Genomic DNA, 21126 nt, shown 5'->3' with positions numbered 1-21126 from the left:
TACTTTATTATAGCCTCAAAACTGGCCTACTGACCCACTCTCTAGGCATTACTACTGCTCAATCTGTCTATATGGGGAGGCAGGGATATCCTATTCACATTAGTGGGTCCATGTTTATTCAAATAGAACATTTAACCAATACACTTCCTTGAATTACCAGATACACAGGTTATTTTGTAGTTTTTTTCAGTACTACTCTACTACTCTTTTTTTCTTTTTCTAAGGTAAGCGTGTTATCTCCAACACACACCGGTAGATGACAGTAATGAACCGCTGGTCGGGATCCGGTCTAGTTAATATTAATGAAGAAGGGACGGAAGTCGCGGCGCGTTTGAAACTTGACAACTACTGGTAGCAACTACAGTACTCAACAACAATACGTTCCTAGATATCGCTAGCTATGCTAACTACTGTAGCGATATGAACGCTCACTAGTCTGCCTCATAAACTGAACGCTAATAAGCTAGGAAAACAACCGGCGCTTTGCATTATCATATTTTTCAAGTTCAACTGTATTAGCATTGTTTTGTTTACGCATTTGAGTAGAGTACTAGTACTGTACTAGCTAGTAGCTTGCTAGCTTTGTTGCCAGCGAACACAATAACACTTTACATGGATCGTACTGTAGTGGACTAGATAAATTATACTGCTGTGCTAGAAGAATTATATTACACCAGCTGGTGCGAGCAACTGTCTTTATTTCTGCAAGTTGACTGCCAAGAGCCGTGTGCACACTAGCAAAACGGTGTTATTCATCCGTCCTGGACATATGGACAAGGTACGTGTGTGTGCTTGCAAGAGTAAGTGGATAAAATGTTGATGAGCCACATTAAGTCTTCAGATAACGTTGGCAGTAAAGGTAGATTATAGGATAACTGTGTTGAGGGTTGTGTATTTTCGTACTGAGTAGCATGACAGCATAGCCTAGCTAGCCAGTAATTTGAGCTCTGACTGGTCAGTGCTGTCATTATGGGGTTTAGGACTGACAGCACTGAAAGTTTAAAGACTGACACGCTCACTGGCTTACTGTATGATATAGCTTGAGCCATACAGCAAATCTAACACGTTCAGCCCTCCAGTTCTATCATTAGGACATATTATGCTTAAGAAATGTCACTAGTAAGAAAGAAGATGGACGGAAAAAGTAATTCAGCATTTCAGGCAAGAGACAAGACATATGTCTATCTATGGACCTACAGCCAGTTTCAGGTAGACGTCAAGAATTCTTACAGACCGACTGTTAATCTGAAGGTTCTCTTCTGTTGTGTATTTTCATGGATTGTGTGAAGTTGTGTTGTATTATTTTGTGTTCTTGGTCTGTGCAGCTGGAGCAAACTGAGTGGGATTCTGTGAACAAACTTCTCCAGCATCATGGATTTAAGCCTGTCCACTTTGCTGATCCCATTGAGAATAAGAATCTGTCAGGTAGGTTAACAGCTAAAGCTGATTTGAGCTTTTACAAAATAATGGAATGGAATTACACTAAACTGTAGGCCTATTGTGCACCACTGCATGCTTTTGTATTTGCTTGGTTCACTCATTCCGGGTCCATTCCCTCACAATGGATAGTCAAAAGTCTGTCACTTGATACACAATCGACATACAAATTGAATAAACAGACTTTTTCCCATTCAGTGTTTTAATGAAGGAATGTATGGTGTTTAGGCCTACAACAACGCAGGGTAAATACATGTCTTTATATTACCTGGGTAATTCCTTGGCCCTCAGTGTGCTTTGTATTTTTTTAAGTGAGCGCTCATCCTCTCCACTCTATGTAATTAGCCTAGCCTTAAGTGGCCATACAATGCCTGGCTTACACATGCTCTCATGTTCCCATTACCCTCAGTATGAATGAGCTGTCTCGCTGAGCACATTTGGTCATAAATGTCTGTGACTCGACATCTCAGATTTGGTTCTTCTGGAGAAGAGGTCCGCCGGCGACATCAGGACCATGCTGAGGACCATGCTGACAGACTCTGAGAGAAGACAGGCCTTGATTCAGGAGCTCATCCAGTCTAATAGCCAACTCAAGTAAGGAGCCTAAACAACCGATAATTTCACATACATAAGGATGTGATTAAATGAATCAATAAATAAAAAATATTTTCCACCCCATCATCTTTAAGGCTTCTAAATCAAAGAAAAAAAGTATAATTAATACATTAATCCAAATGAATAAATAAACCAATTCTGAAATATCGATTGCCAGCTCAGGTGCGTGGGGCTGATCCACCTGCTTAATAATGTAGGCTCCATTTCGTGCCGACCACCTGCTGTCACGCTGCAGTGTAGGTTGAGTGTCGGTATGGTAAGACCTCCGGGGAGGGTTTCCCAGCCAGGCCGAGTTTCACCCTGCCTGCTCTCTCCTGCCTGCTGGGGCGTGATGGAGGGACGACACCTGCCATCCACATCCATCACCATCACAGCAGAGAACATATACCCACTCTGTGAAATGCAAAGGAATTGAGGATCATTCGAGCACATTCATAGTGTCTATCCATGCATTGTCCCTTTTTAATGAGTCGAGTAAGCAAAGTAAGGCTGTAAGATGCCCTGTGTTTCTTGTCAACTTGACAATACTATAAGAATGATAACACAATTGAACCAAACACAAATAAAATTGCTAGCAGTTGATATGGGCCATCGTGTTTGAAAATGACCTCTCTCAAATTGCCCGAACGTGCACCTTTTGAATGGTCTTTCAGAGAGGAAGCCCAGCAGCACCTGAGCCGAGCTGGCCGCCAGTCCCAGAGGGCGGCCGAGCTGGAGGGAGTCCTGGCCGGGGTGAAGGGCAAGGTGCAGCACCTGGAGGACAGCTACATCAGCAAGGCTGCCCAGCAGCATGGCCTCGTGCACCAGCTACAGCAGGACAAGAAAGATATGCAGGTGACCTGAAAACATCCAGAGATGGAATGACCATTTATCAACCGTGGAATTCATAAAGGATGGTTGTCTTTTGCCTCTGTCAATGCTTGTCTCCTTCTGTCTAAAATGATCAATGACCATGATAATGACACTCGTCTCTGTGCTTTCCAGAAGCAACACCAAGCCCGGGAACAGAAGCTGTCTGAGGAGAAAGCTGTCGCGTCTCAACTGCAGAGGAAGCTCTACTTCGCCGTCAAAGAGGAGGAGGGACGGATTGCGAGGCAGAACCAGGTCTTCCAGCAGATCCACGAGAGGTCCGCCCGGCCACACTCCCCGGTGGACCAGCAGTAAGACCCTCCCTCATGTCTACGAAATTATATCAGGATCTACAGTAACCACAGCGATATATTTCACTCAAATTGTCTTGTGGTCTGTTGTTGTTCGGATGTAAGAGATCCAGCCCTTGTTTCTCTCAGGATATTGGACGTGATCGACGTTTATGAAGCTCAAATGCAGCAGCTACGTGATGAGCTCAGGTAAAAGCTAAAGGAAACGTTGTGTTTCCAGTAGTTTTGAATAATAATGTGATTACGAATTTAGTTTTTGTGGATTGCAAAACACATTTGTAAATCGTGGAACATTTGTGGATCATTGTACTTTATTGTGATTTACGAATAATTTTGAGACATGTCTCTCTCCATATCAGGCTGTCACAGTGCGAAAGTTAAAATAAAAATGCTTTTTTTCTGTTTCTGTGTTGGGTAAAATTGTCGCACACAACGATGGGTCGTTGTGAACCTTGGGGTCGTTGTGAACCTTGGGGTCATTGTGCCCCGAAGGCAGCAGAAGGGGTAAGGTTATGCTAATCTTATTTCTTATAATTTTTCCTCCCTTTACATCCCACAGGGCCTTCAAAAGGGAAAGGGATTCAGATGAGAGTTTGCAGTCATCTGACCAATCTCAGAGCAGGAATGGCACCCCAGTGGTCTTCTTATCCAACCACAAATCATTAATAAAGGTGACTGTACAGTGCGAACAGCTCGCAATAACTTGACACTTGTAAATGAAGCCTGTTAAGGCTTCATTTTACCATTCCCTCCTCAGTCTTACCAAGAACAGCTGAAGGAGATCAAAGCACAGAGGGAGGAACTCAAGAACCAAATTCAGCAGCTGAAACAAGATTTGGAATCAAGGTACCGTTGGTTGAAGATAACAGTAGATTTAGCTGTCCTTGTTCTAAGCCTAGGGCTTCTACTGCACTATGGAAAGGTTAGTTGGATCAGGCCGTCCATAGTAATAGATCCTTGTTTATCCTTGTTGGCCTATCCCATCATAGTTAAATAGAATTTGATTGTGCCCATCTGTTTCCCAGGCCCACGGTGAAGGAGCTGAAGGCCTATAAACATCAGCTGCGTCGTATGGACAGGATCATCAAGCAGAACAACACCAGGTCAACCGTTAACAAAACACACTGATGCATTTCTAGTGACATGCAAGGAAATATTCCAGAAGTCTCTCCAGCCTTTGAAGCCTGACTTCCTCATTTCATCTTGATACTGTATCATTCAACTGTAGTGTCAACGTGTACTGGTCCTCATCCTTGTTCTTCCTGCTCGGTGTGGTGAAGGTCCGCTGAGGGATCTAAGGAACAGGACAGCGCTGAGACGAGCATCTTAGAGGGGTCGACCACCCAAGCCTCAGAAGCCAGTGACGCTCGCAGATATCTCAAGGTATCTGTACACATGCAGTCCCATTCCTCTAAGAAGGTCTTTTACACCAGCCACGATTTCATGTTTTGACACCATTCGAGATGGACTGTAAATTGTGGTTCCTGATCAGATGCTGGGGGACATCAGCGAGGTGGTGTCTGGCCCCGGGGCCCCCCTGAGGCTGCTCAGACAGAGGCCCAATGAGAGCTCAGAGATGCTCGTCTTCAACAGGCTCCTCCCCACGCTGCAGATGTGGGCAGAGCAACTGGGCTCGTTGAAGGTGAGCACTTGTTTGGTGACCCTTGTTTGAGACTGCAGGGTTGAAATAGAAAGGAACACTTTCTCTTCCGCTTCGGTTACCGAATTTGTGTTTTGTGTGTTTGCATGTTTGCTTAGGACTTGCACCGCACACTTAACAAACTGATACAGAGACTGCAGCCATGGCAGTCAGCCAGCAGCAACGACAGTGTTCCCTCAGCAAGTGTGAGAGTCGAGGACTTGATGTTACTTGTGGAAACCTTACTGGAGGAGACTGTGAATGGGGAAGAGGTAGGGCTAGCTTGGTCTTCCCTCCACAATTATTTTAATAATTATTCTAATGGGGAACAATGCAAAATAGAATCTATAAATCAAAACAAAAAAAACTGTATTGATATTGATCAATTGATGCTGAATTGATATTGATGTGCCTCATGCTTTTCCTTATCATGGCTTCTAGAAGGTTCTCCGAAGCCCAACCAAGAACACCCTCCAGTCCATGGTGGCCCACTTCCAGAAGCTGTTTGATGCGCCCTCCCTCAGCGGAGTTTACCCTCGCATGAATGAAGTCTACACCCGCCTAGGGGAGATGACTAATGCCATGAAGAACCTGAGGGACGTCCTAGCCCTAGGTAGCGAAAAACACAACATACTCTATCTACTGCATAATCAAACAGTCATAGGTCGTCAAATTAACCACTACTAAAATAGCTTTAATCACCTCAAAAGTAATAATTGTACCGTCTGGATTTACTGCCTTGTTCCAGATGACAGAGCTCCCCCTAGTGAGGTAGTGAACCAGGTGGCCAGAATGGTGTCCTCTCCAGAGGACTGTGCTGACAACCAGCTACACAACCTCCTGGGAACCAGCGACATTGAAAGGTAGTGGGACGGACCGGGCTGGAACCACTTATAGTCAGGACCATGTTAACTCCTGGAACCACTTATAGACAGGACCATGTTAACTCCTGGAACCACTTATAGACATGACCAAGCTAACTCCTGGAACCACTTATAGACTGGGCCGGGCTAACTCCTGGATCTAGGGATGGGCGAACGATGCCTTGTGAAGCTTTGGTGGCTTCTTCCGGATTGTGCCGGCCCAAAGAGCCGAACTATCGGCGCTTTGAAAATGAACAGCGTCATCTAGCAGCCGTTTAAACTGGCTGAATGAGGCGTAGTGGTTGTCTCCGACGGTAGACTACCCTACGTTATTCAATATTTAATTAAGGCTACATGTGTTCATTTTGATCTGATATTAGTGCTCACACATTAAAATGTTGTGATACATCCGTAGGCCTTTAGAATTATGTCATTTTCTCACAGTAAAAGTTAAAGAATATCGTACGAGATTCACTGGACTGGGGCGCGAACTTGGGATCCCAGATTCGCATTAACAATATGTAGTCGTACAACGCTTTAACCAACTACACCACCGAAGAGATCATTACTTGTTAAAGCGGTTGGACGGACTTTATACAATATGGTCTTTATATCAATTAAACTAGATAACACAGATTTTTTCTTAACATTTGTTATATGTAGGTCTATTGTGAACTGGGGGAACTTTATTTTTACAAATTATTATTACTGTTGACAATGTTGACGAATCATCAACATTTGTTTTCTGGGCACTGTATAGACCTACCTAGTCCTATCATGTTACGTTTCATTTCAATAAAATAACACAACACAAATGCACGGATTTATAATTATTACTATACGGATTTGGCTAAATAATAATGACTGATGGAAGAAACTCTAGCGATGCCTGGTGCTGCTTCTCTGACAATGTGAGATTTGTCTTTAACAAGAAACGGTGGCTTCGTTCCTTCCATGGCTCTGGTTCAGAAGAGCGGCAAAACTTCGAACCAGTTCGTGACGTTTGAAGCATTGAACGTCATCTGTCACGTGGTTTCGTAATTTGATACAACACTTTTTCGAAACTGTGCGTATTGGTTTTGCGACACAAGCATCGATGCGTCAGTGCCATACGTCCCATCCCTCCCTGGATCCATTGCTGGCCAGTAGACAAACCAGAATAAACCATCCATCATGTCCTTTAGTTCCTTCCATGGGATACTTGCAAGAGTTATCTATAAGTGTTTTTTGTTTGTGTGTTTTGCCAGCATTATTTCCAAGGTTAAGGAGCATGAAGAGTTCTTTCCTGCATTCTACTCTCTGGTGATTGAACTGCTGCAGACTCTAGGTATATGCTTCTACCGCTACTGTGGGAGTGAAGGATTTACCGTTTGTCTGTTCATTGCAATCTGTAGTACAGGTTATACTCTAGTTAGTAGATAGTACATACTCTTTTTTTCATAGTACTCATGATCATTTTCCAGGGATGTTTCTGTATTCCTCAGTATTAATTCACTTTTATTACGGAAAGACAGTATGACCTGTGCTGCTGATTTGTGTTAAAGAGACAAATAGCAAATCTCTCCCACTAAGACTCTCCCACTCTACACACTGGCATGACTGCATTTAATCAGAAACAATCAAACTGTCCTGCAGAGTAGGTCTACATGCAATTTGACATCACATTTGTACACATTTGTTGCACTAAAAACTCCTCTCTTAAGACAGATAGTGATGCTTGAAATAAAAGTCTTCTGTTTGCTCCCCTTTCAGATGTTCAGCATCTAGATGACATCATACCCGCTCTAAGGTCACTGAAGTCGAGGGCACTGTGATACTTGTTTTTTGTGATTGATTATGTCTGTTTTTTCAGCTTTATTTCTAAATTAGTTTGTTGACTTGGTTTTGGGTCATTTTTTCTATGCATTTTCTTCCTCATATTTTGTGTTACTTAAAGTGAATAGTACACCCAAAACAGAATAAAGATTGAAATCACTTGAATGGAAGATATACAAATTGGAGATTATATTTGAAAATGTACAAGACATCAATGGAAAGAAGATACCTCTGGCTGTGTGTGATTTCATCAAAGAATGAACTTTGTATGCTTTAATTCATGTATGTGTAGATTGTAAATAACACATTATTTGTTTCAAGTGAGGATGTGCCACCAGATGGTGCCCAAGTATAACATTGCACTACTAAGTGCTTCTGCTGCTTGAGTGACTTTGATATATTTTGTATTTTTCTCTTAAGCCACACCGTTATAAACGAGTTGACATCTGAGTAACTGGCTGATATGTATAATATTGTGTTGCAACGATAATATTGGAGTAAATGTACACATTCAGTAGATTCTCAAAAGAGGTGCCTGAATACTGCTATGAGTAAATCCAGACAATGCCGACTAACTGATTAACCTATTATTTCACGTAAAATGCAATCATGATAACACCCTGCTCTCATGAGTCAACCTAGTAAATTATTTGTAATTAGCTCATCAACACATGCTTGAGTCAGTGCTATCAAATGACTCAATCAAAGAGCCTGTGATTGTGAATAAACCCACAGACAGACGCACGGAGCTCCGGTTGGTTCATCGTTGACTCCACCTTTTCAGTCTCCGCCCGAACTGTATTTATTTCTCGATTTCTCTTGAAATCGACCAAACCTCGCCACATGCAAAGGTGTGGTACACAAACAATACAAACATTAATCTTTAAGGAAAGCACTAGGGCTTATTTTTTTTTAGCAAAATGGTGGTTCAAGTAAAACCCAGCGCGCAATGCAGCAAGGTCACGGAGGGGAGTCTGCAAAAAGTAGAAGCTAATATCTTACTTCTTGGTGCGGAAAATGTCGGAAAATCAGGTGAGACTTTATTCAACATTCACAACCACCTATATAACGACTCTTCAATGCAATGCAAAATTGCACCCGAGGTAGCCTTTAGTATTTTATGGACGTAATATTTGCCTTTAGCATCTATGTCAATATATTTGTTATTTGCCATAACTAAGTGGGGTTACCTGTCTTTGTATTTTGCAGCTCTCACCGTGCGTTTTCTTACAAGGAGATTTATTGGCGAATATGGAGATATAGGTAAGTTATAAAGGCTGTGCATACCTTGTGCGTAATTCAGTGTCCCACACATAGCCGTGCGTGCAGTGCAAATAAAATACTTTAGTTTACATTTAATTTCTTCTACAGAGTCGATCTACAGTCATACTGACAAGATTGATGGTCGAGAGATATGTTTCAATATCTGGGACTCACTTTACCCCCAGGTAGGCCTAAGTGCGGTCAAGTTTTTATGCATACAGTAAACTAAGCTAGTCAAATTCGTGCTATGACGTTATTATTAACATGTTTTGTTTGTGTGTGTGTGTGTAGGGCTGTGAGACAACTGAGACCATGAGCGACAAACAGCTTCAGTGGGCTGATGGTGTGATCCTCGTCTACAGCATCTGTGACCGCTCCAGTTTCGAGGTAGCGCAGCAACAAGTGCGGAGCATCCGTCACGCAAGGAAGATGTCTGCCTCAGCACCCATCATTATTGTGGGGAATAAACGCGACTTGCAACATCGGCGGACAGTTTCGAGTGAGGAAGGTCGACTGCTTGCCCTCTCCGAAGACTGCATGTTTTTCGAGATATCCGCAGCCGAGACCTACCACGGTGTGCTTCTTGTGTTTCATGGACTCCTTGACCTTATCAAAGAATCGAGAGCCCTGCGTAAAGGTGCAGCTGGTATTAAAAGTATAGTGAGAAGCATGTCGGCTGTTTTCGGAAAGAAACGTGCTACCGAGTAGTTGGCTATGTTTATTCCCCAAGCCGAGTGCTTGGTCGTACACATATAGCAGTAGAAGTCTGCCGTGACGACACGCGTCACGATGAAGCCGTTGGCTTGAAATGGGACTGGAAAAGTACAAAAAGATGGACCATGCAGGTTGAAATAGAGAAGCTGTCCGACAGCGGTGGATGTGTCAAGTAAACTGTGGGTGCTGTATACGTTCAGATAATATATTTTGGGGTTATTTGGTGTGGCAGTTGGAAGTAAATATAGAAGTGTCAGCGTTATAGAGTTTTAGCCTTATCAAAAGAACGAGGTAAATCTCTTGAATTGTCGATAGCCTAATACAAACCGTGAGATGTAGGCTATTAGGCCTATCACAAATAGGACCTATAGCCTGCAGTCTATGTCAGGTTGAGTCAATGTACAGTTGTGTTCATTGCGTGCTCGAATGTACAGTTCACTTACAGTAGGCTACGGGACATTCAGCAGTTTGCTGGTGTAAAAGAAAATACAATATATATATATATATGTATATGTAGCCTTCAGTCAACAATATAATGTTAACGACTACTGCCACCCTACAGACTGATGTACATTTTATTGTGATAGTGCATTCACAATTTTGCTGTATATATTGCCTGATGATGAACATGCGTATAAGAAACATATTATTCACGTTATTTGTGAGCACAACATTATTGTTATTGATATGACTGACTTTGCTTCAGTTAGGCCTAGATGTATTATAATGAGCTGTAATAAATAGCTACACATTGTTACATTTCTAACGAGGACAACATTTGTAAAATTGATGTCGATGTGATCGTCTGTTTTCTTTTTTACCCAAATAAAAATGATGAATTTAGTTTTTTTACTTTTTAATATAACTTCATTAGAATGGTCACATGGCAAAGTTATGCATCAGTCAAAACCTTGGATTAAACCTGTAAGGGAAATAATTCAATAAATCATGAATGGATCATGACCAGTAACATTTTTCACACAGATTACTTTGGGAACAATCAAATTAATCAGAATAATATACATTAAATCATTAAAATAAAACACCTGTCAGATATTTGTAACATTGAAATAATGATGAAAAATACTTTTTTAATAAGATTCACAAAAAGTGGGATTATATGCAAGTGTTATTTCAACTGAGTATTAGTAATCAAATTGATTAACATGACAGGATATCAATAACGGCATATACATTGACACTGAATTCTAAATTCATCAAGCTAACATGACTTCCTTTATCATTCAGACCATGCCCTTATCATGTCAAAAACCTATATTTCAATCAGCAACCACAAACCTGCAAATAATTCTACTGTTGTATGGTCTCAATCAAAAAAGATACAGTGAGTAGATACTCATGCTCATAATTTGGTACCCATTCAACCATACATCATTCTCATACTCACAAAATGTTTCTAAAATGTGTGCACTAGGTGGTAGTTAGTTTAGGATAAAAAATGACTAAGAAGTCAATATTGTTTCCTTAGTTTTTCTTAAAGGCATATATTAATATAAGCAAACAATAATGAATTTATGAACAAAAATACAATTGAGGAAAAGTTACAGTGTAAATGAATACGATTTTACAGTGCTCTCTGGTTGGGGGAAATACCAATAATAACATAAGGGGCTCCAAAAAGATCTTAGCAAATGGCCCCTACAATATGCATAGGCACACATCAAAGTTAACTGTAGTAGTTGAGCCTGCGAGCTTGTCGCAGGTGTGTTGAGACTGCAGTGGATATCTTAGTCCTCTGCATTATCCTCTACATGAGTAATGGCCTCTGGACTGAGGTACTCGAAGGCCTTTTGGCCCTGGGACACAAGCTGCATGATGGGACCCAGGAGGAGCTCGCTGGCGGAAGAGCGCCGGCGGATGGTGTTGCTGAAGGAGGGGGGCGGAGGGGTCTGGGGCACCAGGGTCTCCAGCTCTATGGGTGGCTCCTTACTGTTGCTGGGGCTGGCCGGGACATGGTCGGGGGCTGGGGGATTGGTGGTGCCACTGGCCGAACCGCGGCGAGGACGGGCGTACAGGCTCTTGCGGCGGGGCGGGCGTCCGTCCATGGCTTTGAGGAAGAGGCTGTTGGCGGAGCTGCGGCGGGATGAGCTGGCAAAGATGAACTCCTCCCGGTTGAGGAAGTCTTCCACCTCCTGGTCGCTAGGCTGCTCAATCTGAGACAAAAAGACAGAGATAGAGAGAAAGAGACAGAAAAAGAGAGAGAGAGATATGGTTTATCCCGCATCTCCAGGAGTATATATACAGTATGTCGGGGTTTGGTTGATCCTCATGCCCTAATTACCATTTTGTAGAGAGGGGTGGTGTTGACCAGCAGCTGCAATGCGATCATGGCGAGCTCCTGCACCTCCCCAAGCAACAGTCGAACCTGAACAGGTAACTCCCTGACCTGCCGGATCGGGCCCAGCTCGACCAGAGCCTGAGCCTGTCTCCTGATCTGGCCCAGAGCCAGGTCTCTCAGGGCCTCCACGCGGAACACCAAGGCCACATACAGGATCTGAAGGCGCTGCAGAACCAGACCCATCACGGCCAGCACCCTGCTCAGGCCCACCTAGGGAGGCCCGTGGAGAAGGATGAGGACATAGGGTGAGGAAGTGGATGTGTGATCTTGGTGAAGCTAAGATTTGAACACGATAATGAGAACCTGGAGCGAGTTTAGGACATTTTCACTTCTCATCTCGAAAGTGGTAACCTTCATAGTAACCCATACCAAGGAGTGATACTCCGATGAACACTATGTGGGTTTTCTTTTGGCCTTTAGACTGACACACAGACTGGAATAAACTGATAGATTCGAAAGCATTCGTGAACTCAGAAGGCAATTTAGAAAACAAACATGAGAAACTGAAAAAGCCTAATTGTTCATGACGTGGTTGCATTAATCAAGTCTAATTAAGACAAAAGCAGCGAGCAGCAAGTCGCTGTTCATTACTTGGCTGCCCCAAACGATGCCAAATCCACCATTCCTTCCTCTCTTCTTCTTTCCCTATCTCTCTTCTTCCTTCTTGTTTCCCCTCGTGTTGATGTTGGCTTTGCCAGGTGACTCCACTGTCCCCGGGCCACTGCCAATCACAGGAGTGCTTTGTATTTCACACTGTGAAAGTAGGACTTGGCATTTGGCCATCATGGCTGACCCCCAGATTAGATGGGGCCGAAACTAAGCACGCTAACGAGGTCTCACAGCCCTTGAGAAACAAGTCATAAACCCCATAGAAAACCATATATCCGCAGCTATTGCCAAGGCAAGGAAATTTGACCTGGAACAGACCTGAAAGTGACCATTGTCGGAAATTGCTTATGCCGGTGATATTTGATTACAGGGCATAGTGGGGTTAAAACTTCATTTGAAAGAAATATAGGACACAATGTTAACCTGGGGCCTGTAACTACAGATTAGAATGGCCCTTGAACTGAATTGAAAAGAAAACTGAAAGAGACCCTGAAGATAGTTTCCTATTTAAATTAATCTTTTTCTTGGATACAATGGAAAGGCAGTCTGCATTACACTTTTGATACATTAGCATAGTGAAATAAGTAAGTGAGATACTCCACATGTTTTTGAAACACACAAGGCAGTCCAATAGCTGGAAGCTATCTGTGTTTTCACGTGGACCTGGAAGCAGATCAAGATCCAATCACTACCTTCTCAGCCACGTGAGTTTGGGAGGACAGCAGCAATATTGTGAGAACATGACCCGAGATAGGGAGGCACGTTTTGGGACCATGTCCATGGGTTCTGCCCAGCCCAGACTACAGATTGGGGTGTCTGAGATATTTAGGTCAGCCAAATGACCGTTACCCTGTTCCACACCAACCCCCTACTGCTGGAAAACAAACCAGTGTCTCTGGTGAATGGACACTAGACCCACATCCAGGGCCAATTTGGCCCAGCTTGGGGACAAACCTGAGGCAAACGTGACAGGCTGGAGGGTCACTGGCAAGTTGTATCGATGAGGAATTTGGAGGTCAGCTCAAACACATGTTCTAGTGCATCCGCACACATACACGCACAGTATACTGTACAAACAATTCACATTTCTTCCCAATACTTGCTCATTCACACCCAAACACAGTCCCTTACATTTTTATCTGGACAATTTAAACCAGAAGAATTCAATTAACCATTGTTTACTTTTATCTGATAAGAATTATCAGATGTGGCATCAAATATTTATTCTGCTCTGGTGTATGCGTTCATAACATACTTGTCTGTTTAAAAAACACTTTCTCTTTCATGTTAGCCGTGAACTGTCAATAGTTGCAGTGACAATTACAAACATTTTCCACATTGTCAGAACAGATGGGGAAAAAAATTAGTCACATCTTAGTCCAATTCAATCCATTCTTATCTATGTGAAAAAGCCTGTCCTTTCCGCTCTGATGTGACAGAAGCAACCTCTGAAACATAATTTGGATTTCTTAAGCCAGCGCTTGCACTGGTCTGTGTATGTTTACAGGCAGAGTCTTATCTGTCCATGTCTGTCCTCTCTTCTCCCCCCTTATCTGTGTCTGGCTTTCTGTGTATTTCTGTCTAACTGTGTGTACGTGTGTGTGGCAGCTTCTAACCCTCACGTAGGCCCTGTCCCACAGGGACATCTCTGCTTGTTTTGGCCTTTCATGTTTCCCTTTTTGATGGCAATGGAACCATTGTCGCTGTGATGCCTCTCATCCAGATTCATGCCCACTGATGTCATTTTGGGGGATAAAATTGGATGTCCTTTTTCCAATATGTTCCCTGTCCCTGCTTTTCTGCTCTCAGGGGACTTATCAAGTATATTAGAAAGCAGAAAGCTGAGCCTCTTCTGGAAAAGGACTTTCATACCTGAAATCTAAGTGGTTCATATCTAATTTGATTTGGTACACTCATTTTCAATGAGATAATTAATTTACTTAAGGAACTGATTCACATTTGTTAAATGGGGTACTTAGACAATGTTAAATTAGTTCCTCAGACAGTGTTACTTGGCATATTGAAAAATGCATACTCAACGTAGCCAATCCCGTCCTGACCAACGTGGACAGGAAATGAGGGGAATGTGCCCGGAGGGCCCACACAGAGTGCCCCGGCCATGTCGCTGGGCATGTAGCACAGCTATATTATCTCCCCAACTCGATTTAGAAGGACTTAAACATGAAGGAATGTTTGTAGTCGGCATAGAGCCCCCCTGAGAGCTGGCACAAGGTTCCTGCCAGGCTAGACCATTAGAGTTTTTGTTTGTTTAATAGTTTGTCTGACGAGTGGAGATTGGTATTATGTTGCCCTGTGCACGTACTTGCAATTCAAGTTTCATGACTAGTGGTTGACCATTTGGGTTCTGTCACAGAGGGAAGTTAAACATGGCTGTTTGGCTTTTCCTAGAATGACAAGAAGCCATATCGAGAAAGGATTTAGTCGTCCCTGGATTTTGGGATGATGTCGTTTCAATAAACATGATGGACTAATTGTGTTGAGGCAAATAGTAAAAGGTTGTTGTTAAAATGTTTCAGCAAAGTGAACAGTGGGACTTCAGTGACTATATGACATTTGAAGGACTTAAAGATAAGAGGACAAGAGGCCGTTGATTACAATGAGCGATCGGCAAGATTTGATGAGGGACATCGTCATCGGTCTGGATGAACGGAGGGACAGATGGATGTGTGAGGGAAGCGTGTAGGAAGTGAGACGTGCGAAAAAACATGGTGGGGGGAGAGGGGATGGGGTGGCAGCAGCCGTGGGCGGTTTCGACGAGTGAGAGTGCGTAAGAAAGAGAAGGAGCCAGAAGAGTGACCTTCAGAGCGAGTGCATCCACGTCTTCTGACATTCAGAAAGACATTGCCTCTAGGACTGGTAGGCAGTGAGAGACGTGTGCTCGAGACATATCTAATTCTTATAGATAACTTATCAACTCGGATATCATTTTGAATTTAAGTTTTCTCAGGCAAGGTAGAAATAAGAATGTGAGGTTATGTGATGCAGAAGCCAAATTTTGCTGATTAATTAAGCTTCAACATGAAGGTCACAAGAACTACATTTAGCATCTAAAGATGGCAACGCTATTTTAGTTCTAACCACTGTAAGGTTTGTTACTCAAATGCACCCAAAATGACTCTAATTAGAACGCCCGCAAACCCCTTCTGAAAACAATCTCTCTCACCTTGTCTGCCGCATTGCCAAGTGTTGTGACGTCCCGGTCCAGTCTTTCTCTGAGCTTGGACAGACGGTGGTAGAGCTGCAGACCCAGGCTGAGCAGGAGGCCACGGAAGCGGGTCAAAATCCCCACTTCTTCATTCTCATCCTCATCCTCATCCTCATACTGCTGCATCATCAACTCCCACTCGCGCCCTGGGGGGTTTGGGGTGAGGGTGAGGGTGGTGGTGGAGGTGGGGCGAGGACGGGTGAGGGGAGACGGTTGTAGGTGGGGGATGAGGGGGAGGTTGGGGGGAGGACGGAGGAAAGGTGAGGGTGGGGGGAGGATGGGAAGGGTAAAGGTGGGGGGAGGATGGAGGGGTGGGGAGAGGAGGGGTGAGGTAAGGGGTTGACAAGAGGCCAGACCTCAAGGCAAGACCTTGTCTGAGGTGGACTAGTGATGTACTGTCCCTAGCGAACCCCAATATTTGATCTGAAGGGGCCAAGGTTTGGGCCTGTGGCCAGCCCTATTTGGTTGATCTTTAGATGAAAGAGCATATTATCTTTGCAGAACATACACATTTCTCATTGGAAAATGTAAATGAGCTCTGCATTCAACACAGATAAGATGACGGCCTCAAACTGACTTGTCTGATACATTCTGAAGACCAAACACAGCAGGGGTCCTCGAAACATCAACACAACACCTTTAGGTGGCTGGTTTCATTCACCCAGATCACTCATTCCATCACCTCCCTCTCCGTTCTTTAACACACACACACAGGGGCGACGTCATGGCAGACACTCGGTCACACACTTTCATCAGTAGCACACTGATTCACTGAAATAAAGAGGCCATCATGAAAGCGACATTCGGAATGTATTGAGTTAATAGGTATGTGGGGTCCAGTTGTATTCAGTGTATTCAAATGAGGGAGTGAGTCAAGGCGAGGGCGAGATCTGAGAGTAGACTGCCTTGTTACCACAACAACCCCTACGTCATTTCCACAGCCTCCGAGTTGGACTGGTCACAACAAGTATTATGATGACAATTGGAAAAGCCAACAGCTCAATAATTAATGTGTATGTACTTGTGTGATATGATAAGACATGTATCTCAGTTTTCTCAGTCAAATATTCTCCAGTAAAAAAGAAATTATGCTTACCGAATGTACATGCAAGAAAATAGTTCCCCTGTGTCAATATAACTGTAGGTAATGTCATATATACTCAAGTATATATGACTGTACTATACTGTACAAAAATGAAATGCAATAATATTAACAATATTCAACCAAACAGATTTAGATTCACCACCTACTCACCAATCCACAAGCGCAATGATTAACATAGAGCATGTGCACCACCTTGTGGTTGTAATTGGAAAATCCCAAAAGAAGCCGAGCATGAGGACAACTGAACATCCTTCAGAGGTGAAGGCAGACCTCCAGTGCAGCAGGCTAGCTAACAATGGAGCGTGTAGTGGTGACCATATGAATTTCCTACTCTTGGATAATAAAGTTTACCTTGACCTTGACCTCCAGGAAATGCCACTCCCTTTAACACACCCACACACACACACTCCACTCTTATACTTAAAACACTTATCAAATCCACAGTCCATAGAGTGATTTACAAGAACATCAACACATACATACATACACACACACACACTAACACACACACACACACACACACACTAACACACACAGACAGACACTCCCATACACATGCACATACACACAAATACTGACTCCACTCTCCTCAACACACTTGAAACACATTTGACATTCATCAAATCCCACAGTCCATGGAGTGACGCGCAAGAACACACAAACACGCACACACAGGCACACTTACTAAGCGTGAGTGGCAGGGGCATGTAGCGGGCCATGACCTCTTCTAGGCGGGTGAGGATCTCATCCAAGCTGGCGTTGGCCGTGCGTCCCAGCTGACTGGCCTGCAGCGCCGCTACGCTGGCGGAAACCACCACCACCAGCTGCTCCACCATGTCTGTGGCCTGCAGCTGCATGTTGTCCAGGGTCAGGAAGAAGGCATCCTTCAGGTGGTCCACAATCTGAGCCGAGTGCAGGGATGGATGGAGGAGAAAGAGTGAGAGAGAAGGGCGGGGTCCTCAGAGGGTTTGAGAAATTATAAATATCATGAAGAACACAAGACCCAGGGATGTATATGTATATGCTATACAGGGCTAGCTTGTGCAAAACAATGTGCCAAAATGACACAGAGAATCAATGGAAAGAACATAGCCTTTTAGGCAATATGTCATGATAAACTACTGTATTCTGAATATGACATGATATTCCTGATAGTGAGCTCCTTTTAGAATGCTACACTGGGTCAATTTAATTCAAAAGACTTAAGAGCATGCTGCTGTGCTCGTAAATCAAGCTGCATCAAGTATTTGACGGGTCTGGTGATTACAATACCCGCTTCGACACATTCCACACGCACACACACTCGGTGTCATTGGATCAGGCATACAGGGATTACATGCCTACCTCCTCAGACGACTGGTGGAGTACAGGAAAACTGTTCTCCAACCTGTCCAATCCCACACAAGCATACTCGTTGAAAACTTCAACTAAAAGGAGGGTTGGAAGAAATTGAAGATGGATTTCAAAGATTACTCTCAATTTACAGTCCTTTCAGTTGGTGTCAGAAAAAAGTTTAGTGTTCCATTGTGCAGAACTGAGCCAAATTTGGAGCTAACACCACCCGAACTACCATTGATATTGATCCTGTCTTCTTGGAGCAGTAAAATCGTGATGATATCAGTGTTTTCCATTCAAATGTAATAGCCAGATCAGTGTTTATGTGAATCGGAGAGATTTGGGTTTCAAATGTGGGTGTGTGGAGCCATGCATCTAGAAAACACTGAGCAGACTTACTCTGGGGCTCCAGGCTCTCCAAGAGTGGCGTGGCTCGCTGCAAGGCAGCCTGGGAAATGTTACGCACCCCCAGCTCTGCCACAACCCCCAGCAGGTGAAAGAACGGGTAGCGTCCCTTCACGTCCTTGTACACTGAGGTGACCGACTGCGCCACCGAGCGGACGAGAGGCAGGTGGACCACGCGCTGCACAACGTTCGTCTGGAATGAGAGAGATTCGGAGAAGAACGGACAGATTTGTACGTCGAGGAAAGAATAATTTAGAACGAGATCAAGAGAAAGGACGTCCCATTCATAAACTCCCATTTAACATGATGATACTCTTTTGGAGTATTTGAATATTCTGTGGTTGTCAAATGTGACATGTTTTACATATTTGTTTTTTTTTCTGTTGTTTTTAAATGTGCTCTATAAATAAAGTTTGACTTGACATTTCATGAGTGACCTAGTGTTTTGGTTCCATCTGTAAGGTGTAATATTGGGATTGTTTATGGAACCGTTCCATGTGGCGTTCCATGATAAGCACTTTCCAAACCTGCTGTGAGTTCACCAATAAAATGGCCTGTTAACTGGGGTTTAACGCGTCCTCACATAAGGAAGCTGATCTTTGAAATCTTCACACAAATAAACTCACCTCGTTGTTCCAACTGTTCTCGTTCCTCTTTTCCATTTTGGCAGATCTGTGAAAATGTCATGGTAAGTTTGAATGGTGCCAGAGCAGACAGAGGCTATAGGAAACACTGCGACTGTTATCAGAAGTATCTCCATCCAACATTTCTCTCAACATGAGGAGATCAGCTGTGCAGGCTGTAACAATGACATCTTCTGTTCAAACTCTCTAGCATGGAAAACTCATTATCCCATCAGTGTGTTTGTGCCCATGAGTGTTGAGGATGGGATGGAGATTATTGATGACCTTTACATAATCTAAAGGGTTCTTATTTACCCTTACAAATTATACAGGCACTTTGGAATAATATGTGTACAGTTTGTCTTGACATGTCTGGCTCATGTTCATGAAACATCAGAAATTGACATTTATTTATGGTCATATTATTATTTGTGCCTTTTTTCTGTAAATCATTCTTATGTGGTCGACGGATATTGACAGACATTAAAAAGATGTGTAAATGTATTTTGTGCCATAGTGCCCTATGCAGAAAATGAATAAGACATGACAAATAATAAAAATCACATTTTCATAGTTCCTAACAACAGGCCCAATGAGAGTCTATAAATTATATATTTTTCTAAGGCCATTACACTATTTGAAATAACGTTTCATTCTTACCTTTAAAGATGAAACCAGTCAAATTGATTGTTCAATCTCTTTTTGAAATGATGCTGTGCTGCTTGGAGTGCTTGGAATCAAATAATCTTTGCCCGAGCATCCAGAAAACTTTGAGTGCAAATTAAGTATGTCCTTTAACAGTGTTCTTGGAAACCCCGCGAGATGACTGAAGCAGCGCTAATGCACATGTGATTCAAAAAGAGTAAACCTTTCACGCATTTTTTCAACCACTTGAGGCAAAGGACTCAAATGTGCTGTTCACGTCACATCTTGCAACAATCTGTGAAATTATTGATTACAGATGAACAAATGATTTTATTTAGACGTCTACCCTGGAAACCTTGTGGTTCAGTAGTTATTACACCACACGCTCACAGAAGCGTGATTGTCTGTCATTTGCTGTGACTCTACCACCATGTTTAAGGCTACCCCACTGTTACAAAACCTCTAGATTCTTCTGTGCTTGTTTATCTAATAATATAGACCTTTTAGGATGCATGGTTCCATCTACTGCAAACTATCAAACTTTACTATACTATGTTAAATATATTGTCTCATCTGTCCAAGTCCAGTCTTCTTTTATCTGATGAGCTGGTGAAAATGTGCTTTCACATTATAACCAGGTAAAATCAGTCAGATGGCTGAGCGGTGAGGGAGTCGGGCTAGTAATCAGAAGGTTGCCGGATCGATTCCCTGCCGTGCTAAATGACGTTGTGTCCTTGGGCAAGGCACTTCATCCTACTTGCCTCGGGGGGAATGTCCCTGTACTTACTGTAAGTCGCTCTGGATAAGAGCGTCTGCTAACTGACTAAATGTAAAATTGACTTTTATTGTATTATTTTCCAATGACTGAATGACCCGAGAAGTTTTAGGAAAACATATCTCTTTCCAATTAAGTAACAGGCTTGAATGGAATTTCCATGTTCAGACAAAGGCAACAGTGTCATTTAGATACTTAAATAAAATGTAATCGTAGCCTACTTTGGTTATTGGAAAGGTGGTCAGCTGACTAAATGACACAAATCACCATATTTGTCGGAATTGTCACAGAAGCATGAATTCCAGGCCGATGTAGGTCTAATTCTTCTCAAGGTCAAGCAGTTTGGAGTAGTACCTTTTCAAATGTAAACCTTTCTCAAAATGTCTAGTTTTGAAATGTACACTGGCATAAAACCTGATGTTCAATAGTAAAACATGCACATCAATTTAGGATGGCAAGAGGCAGGCTTGGGGCACAGGTCATTCATGCATTACACAGATGCTCCAGTATCAGGGCCTGTAAAATCAATGGGTTGGAA

At 43.1% G+C, this 21126-nt stretch overlaps 3 protein-coding genes across 3 annotated transcripts; 2 read left to right on the top strand and 1 right to left on the bottom strand.

Annotated features, from left to right (window-relative positions):
- The first annotated feature begins 298 nt into the window (after nucleotides 1–298).
- Nucleotides 299–8264, top strand: cep70 (centrosomal protein 70). The gene is made up of 16 exons (XM_047051362.1): nucleotides 299–778; nucleotides 1326–1425; nucleotides 1908–2031; nucleotides 2706–2886; nucleotides 3037–3212; nucleotides 3342–3401; nucleotides 3772–3883; nucleotides 3970–4058; nucleotides 4238–4315; nucleotides 4493–4595; nucleotides 4705–4854; nucleotides 4971–5123; nucleotides 5293–5464; nucleotides 5600–5714; nucleotides 6962–7041; nucleotides 7467–8264. Exons 1-16 carry the CDS (start codon nucleotides 770–772, stop codon nucleotides 7526–7528), a joined length of 1764 nt encoding a protein of 587 aa, XP_046907318.1. The 5' UTR covers nucleotides 299–769; the 3' UTR covers nucleotides 7529–8264.
- An 89-nt stretch (nucleotides 8265–8353) lies between these two features.
- zgc:171704 (Ras-related and estrogen-regulated growth inhibitor-like protein) lies at nucleotides 8354–10349 on the top strand. The gene is made up of 4 exons (XM_047051364.1): nucleotides 8354–8561; nucleotides 8739–8792; nucleotides 8901–8977; nucleotides 9084–10349. The coding sequence occupies exons 1-4, from the start codon at nucleotides 8450–8452 to the stop codon at nucleotides 9498–9500; spliced, it is 660 nt and encodes a 219-aa protein (XP_046907320.1). The 5' UTR covers nucleotides 8354–8449; the 3' UTR covers nucleotides 9501–10349.
- Nucleotides 10350–10452: 103 nt separating this feature from the next.
- On the bottom strand, nucleotides 10453–19910 carry plin6 (perilipin 6). Its single transcript, XM_047051363.1, has 8 exons — nucleotides 19829–19910; nucleotides 19172–19217; nucleotides 18540–18738; nucleotides 18150–18232; nucleotides 17491–17707; nucleotides 15659–15846; nucleotides 11809–12075; nucleotides 10453–11680 (listed from the first exon to the last, which is right to left on the bottom strand). Exons 2-8 carry the CDS (start codon nucleotides 19205–19207, stop codon nucleotides 11255–11257), a joined length of 1416 nt encoding a protein of 471 aa, XP_046907319.1. The 5' UTR covers nucleotides 19208–19217; nucleotides 19829–19910; the 3' UTR covers nucleotides 10453–11254.
- Nucleotides 19911–21126: the final 1216 nt, after the last annotated feature.

Source organism: Hypomesus transpacificus, unplaced genomic scaffold (assembly GCF_021917145.1).
Source record: "Hypomesus transpacificus isolate Combined female unplaced genomic scaffold, fHypTra1 scaffold_149, whole genome shotgun sequence".
NCBI classification, from domain to species: domain Eukaryota; kingdom Metazoa; phylum Chordata; class Actinopteri; order Osmeriformes; family Osmeridae; genus Hypomesus; species Hypomesus transpacificus.
The sequence above is the reverse complement of the archived record's forward strand: the minus strand, read 5'-3'. Positions and strand labels throughout refer to the sequence as shown.

What these genes read in the sequence shown, in the direction of transcription:
- plin6 (XM_047051363.1), bottom strand. Translation starts at nt 19,207, where the DNA reads ATGGAAAAGAGGAACGAGAACAGTTGGAACAACGAG. An exon ending in GGAGAGCCTGGAGCCCCAGA is followed by an intron (nt 18,233 to 18,539) that starts GTAAGTCTGCTC and finishes CCCTCCTTTTAG; the next exon opens with TTGAAGTTTTCAACGAGTAT. An exon ending in TTGGCAATGCGGCAGACAAG is followed by an intron (nt 12,076 to 15,658) that starts GTGAGAGAGATT and finishes GGGCCTCCCTAG; the next exon opens with GTGGGCCTGAGCAGGGTGCT.
- cep70 (XM_047051362.1), top strand. An exon ending in ACCACAAATCATTAATAAAG is followed by an intron (nt 3,884 to 3,969) that starts GTGACTGTACAG and finishes TTCCCTCCTCAG; the next exon opens with TCTTACCAAGAACAGCTGAA. An exon ending in AGACTGTGAATGGGGAAGAG is followed by an intron (nt 5,124 to 5,292) that starts GTAGGGCTAGCT and finishes CATGGCTTCTAG; the next exon opens with AAGGTTCTCCGAAGCCCAAC.
- zgc:171704 (XM_047051364.1), top strand. Translation starts at nt 8,450, where the DNA reads ATGGTGGTTCAAGTAAAACCCAGCGCGCAATGCAGCAAGGTCACGGAG. An exon ending in TGGCGAATATGGAGATATAG is followed by an intron (nt 8,793 to 8,900) that starts GTAAGTTATAAA and finishes TTTCTTCTACAG; the next exon opens with AGTCGATCTACAGTCATACT. An exon ending in GGGACTCACTTTACCCCCAG is followed by an intron (nt 8,978 to 9,083) that starts GTAGGCCTAAGT and finishes GTGTGTGTGTAG; the next exon opens with GGCTGTGAGACAACTGAGAC.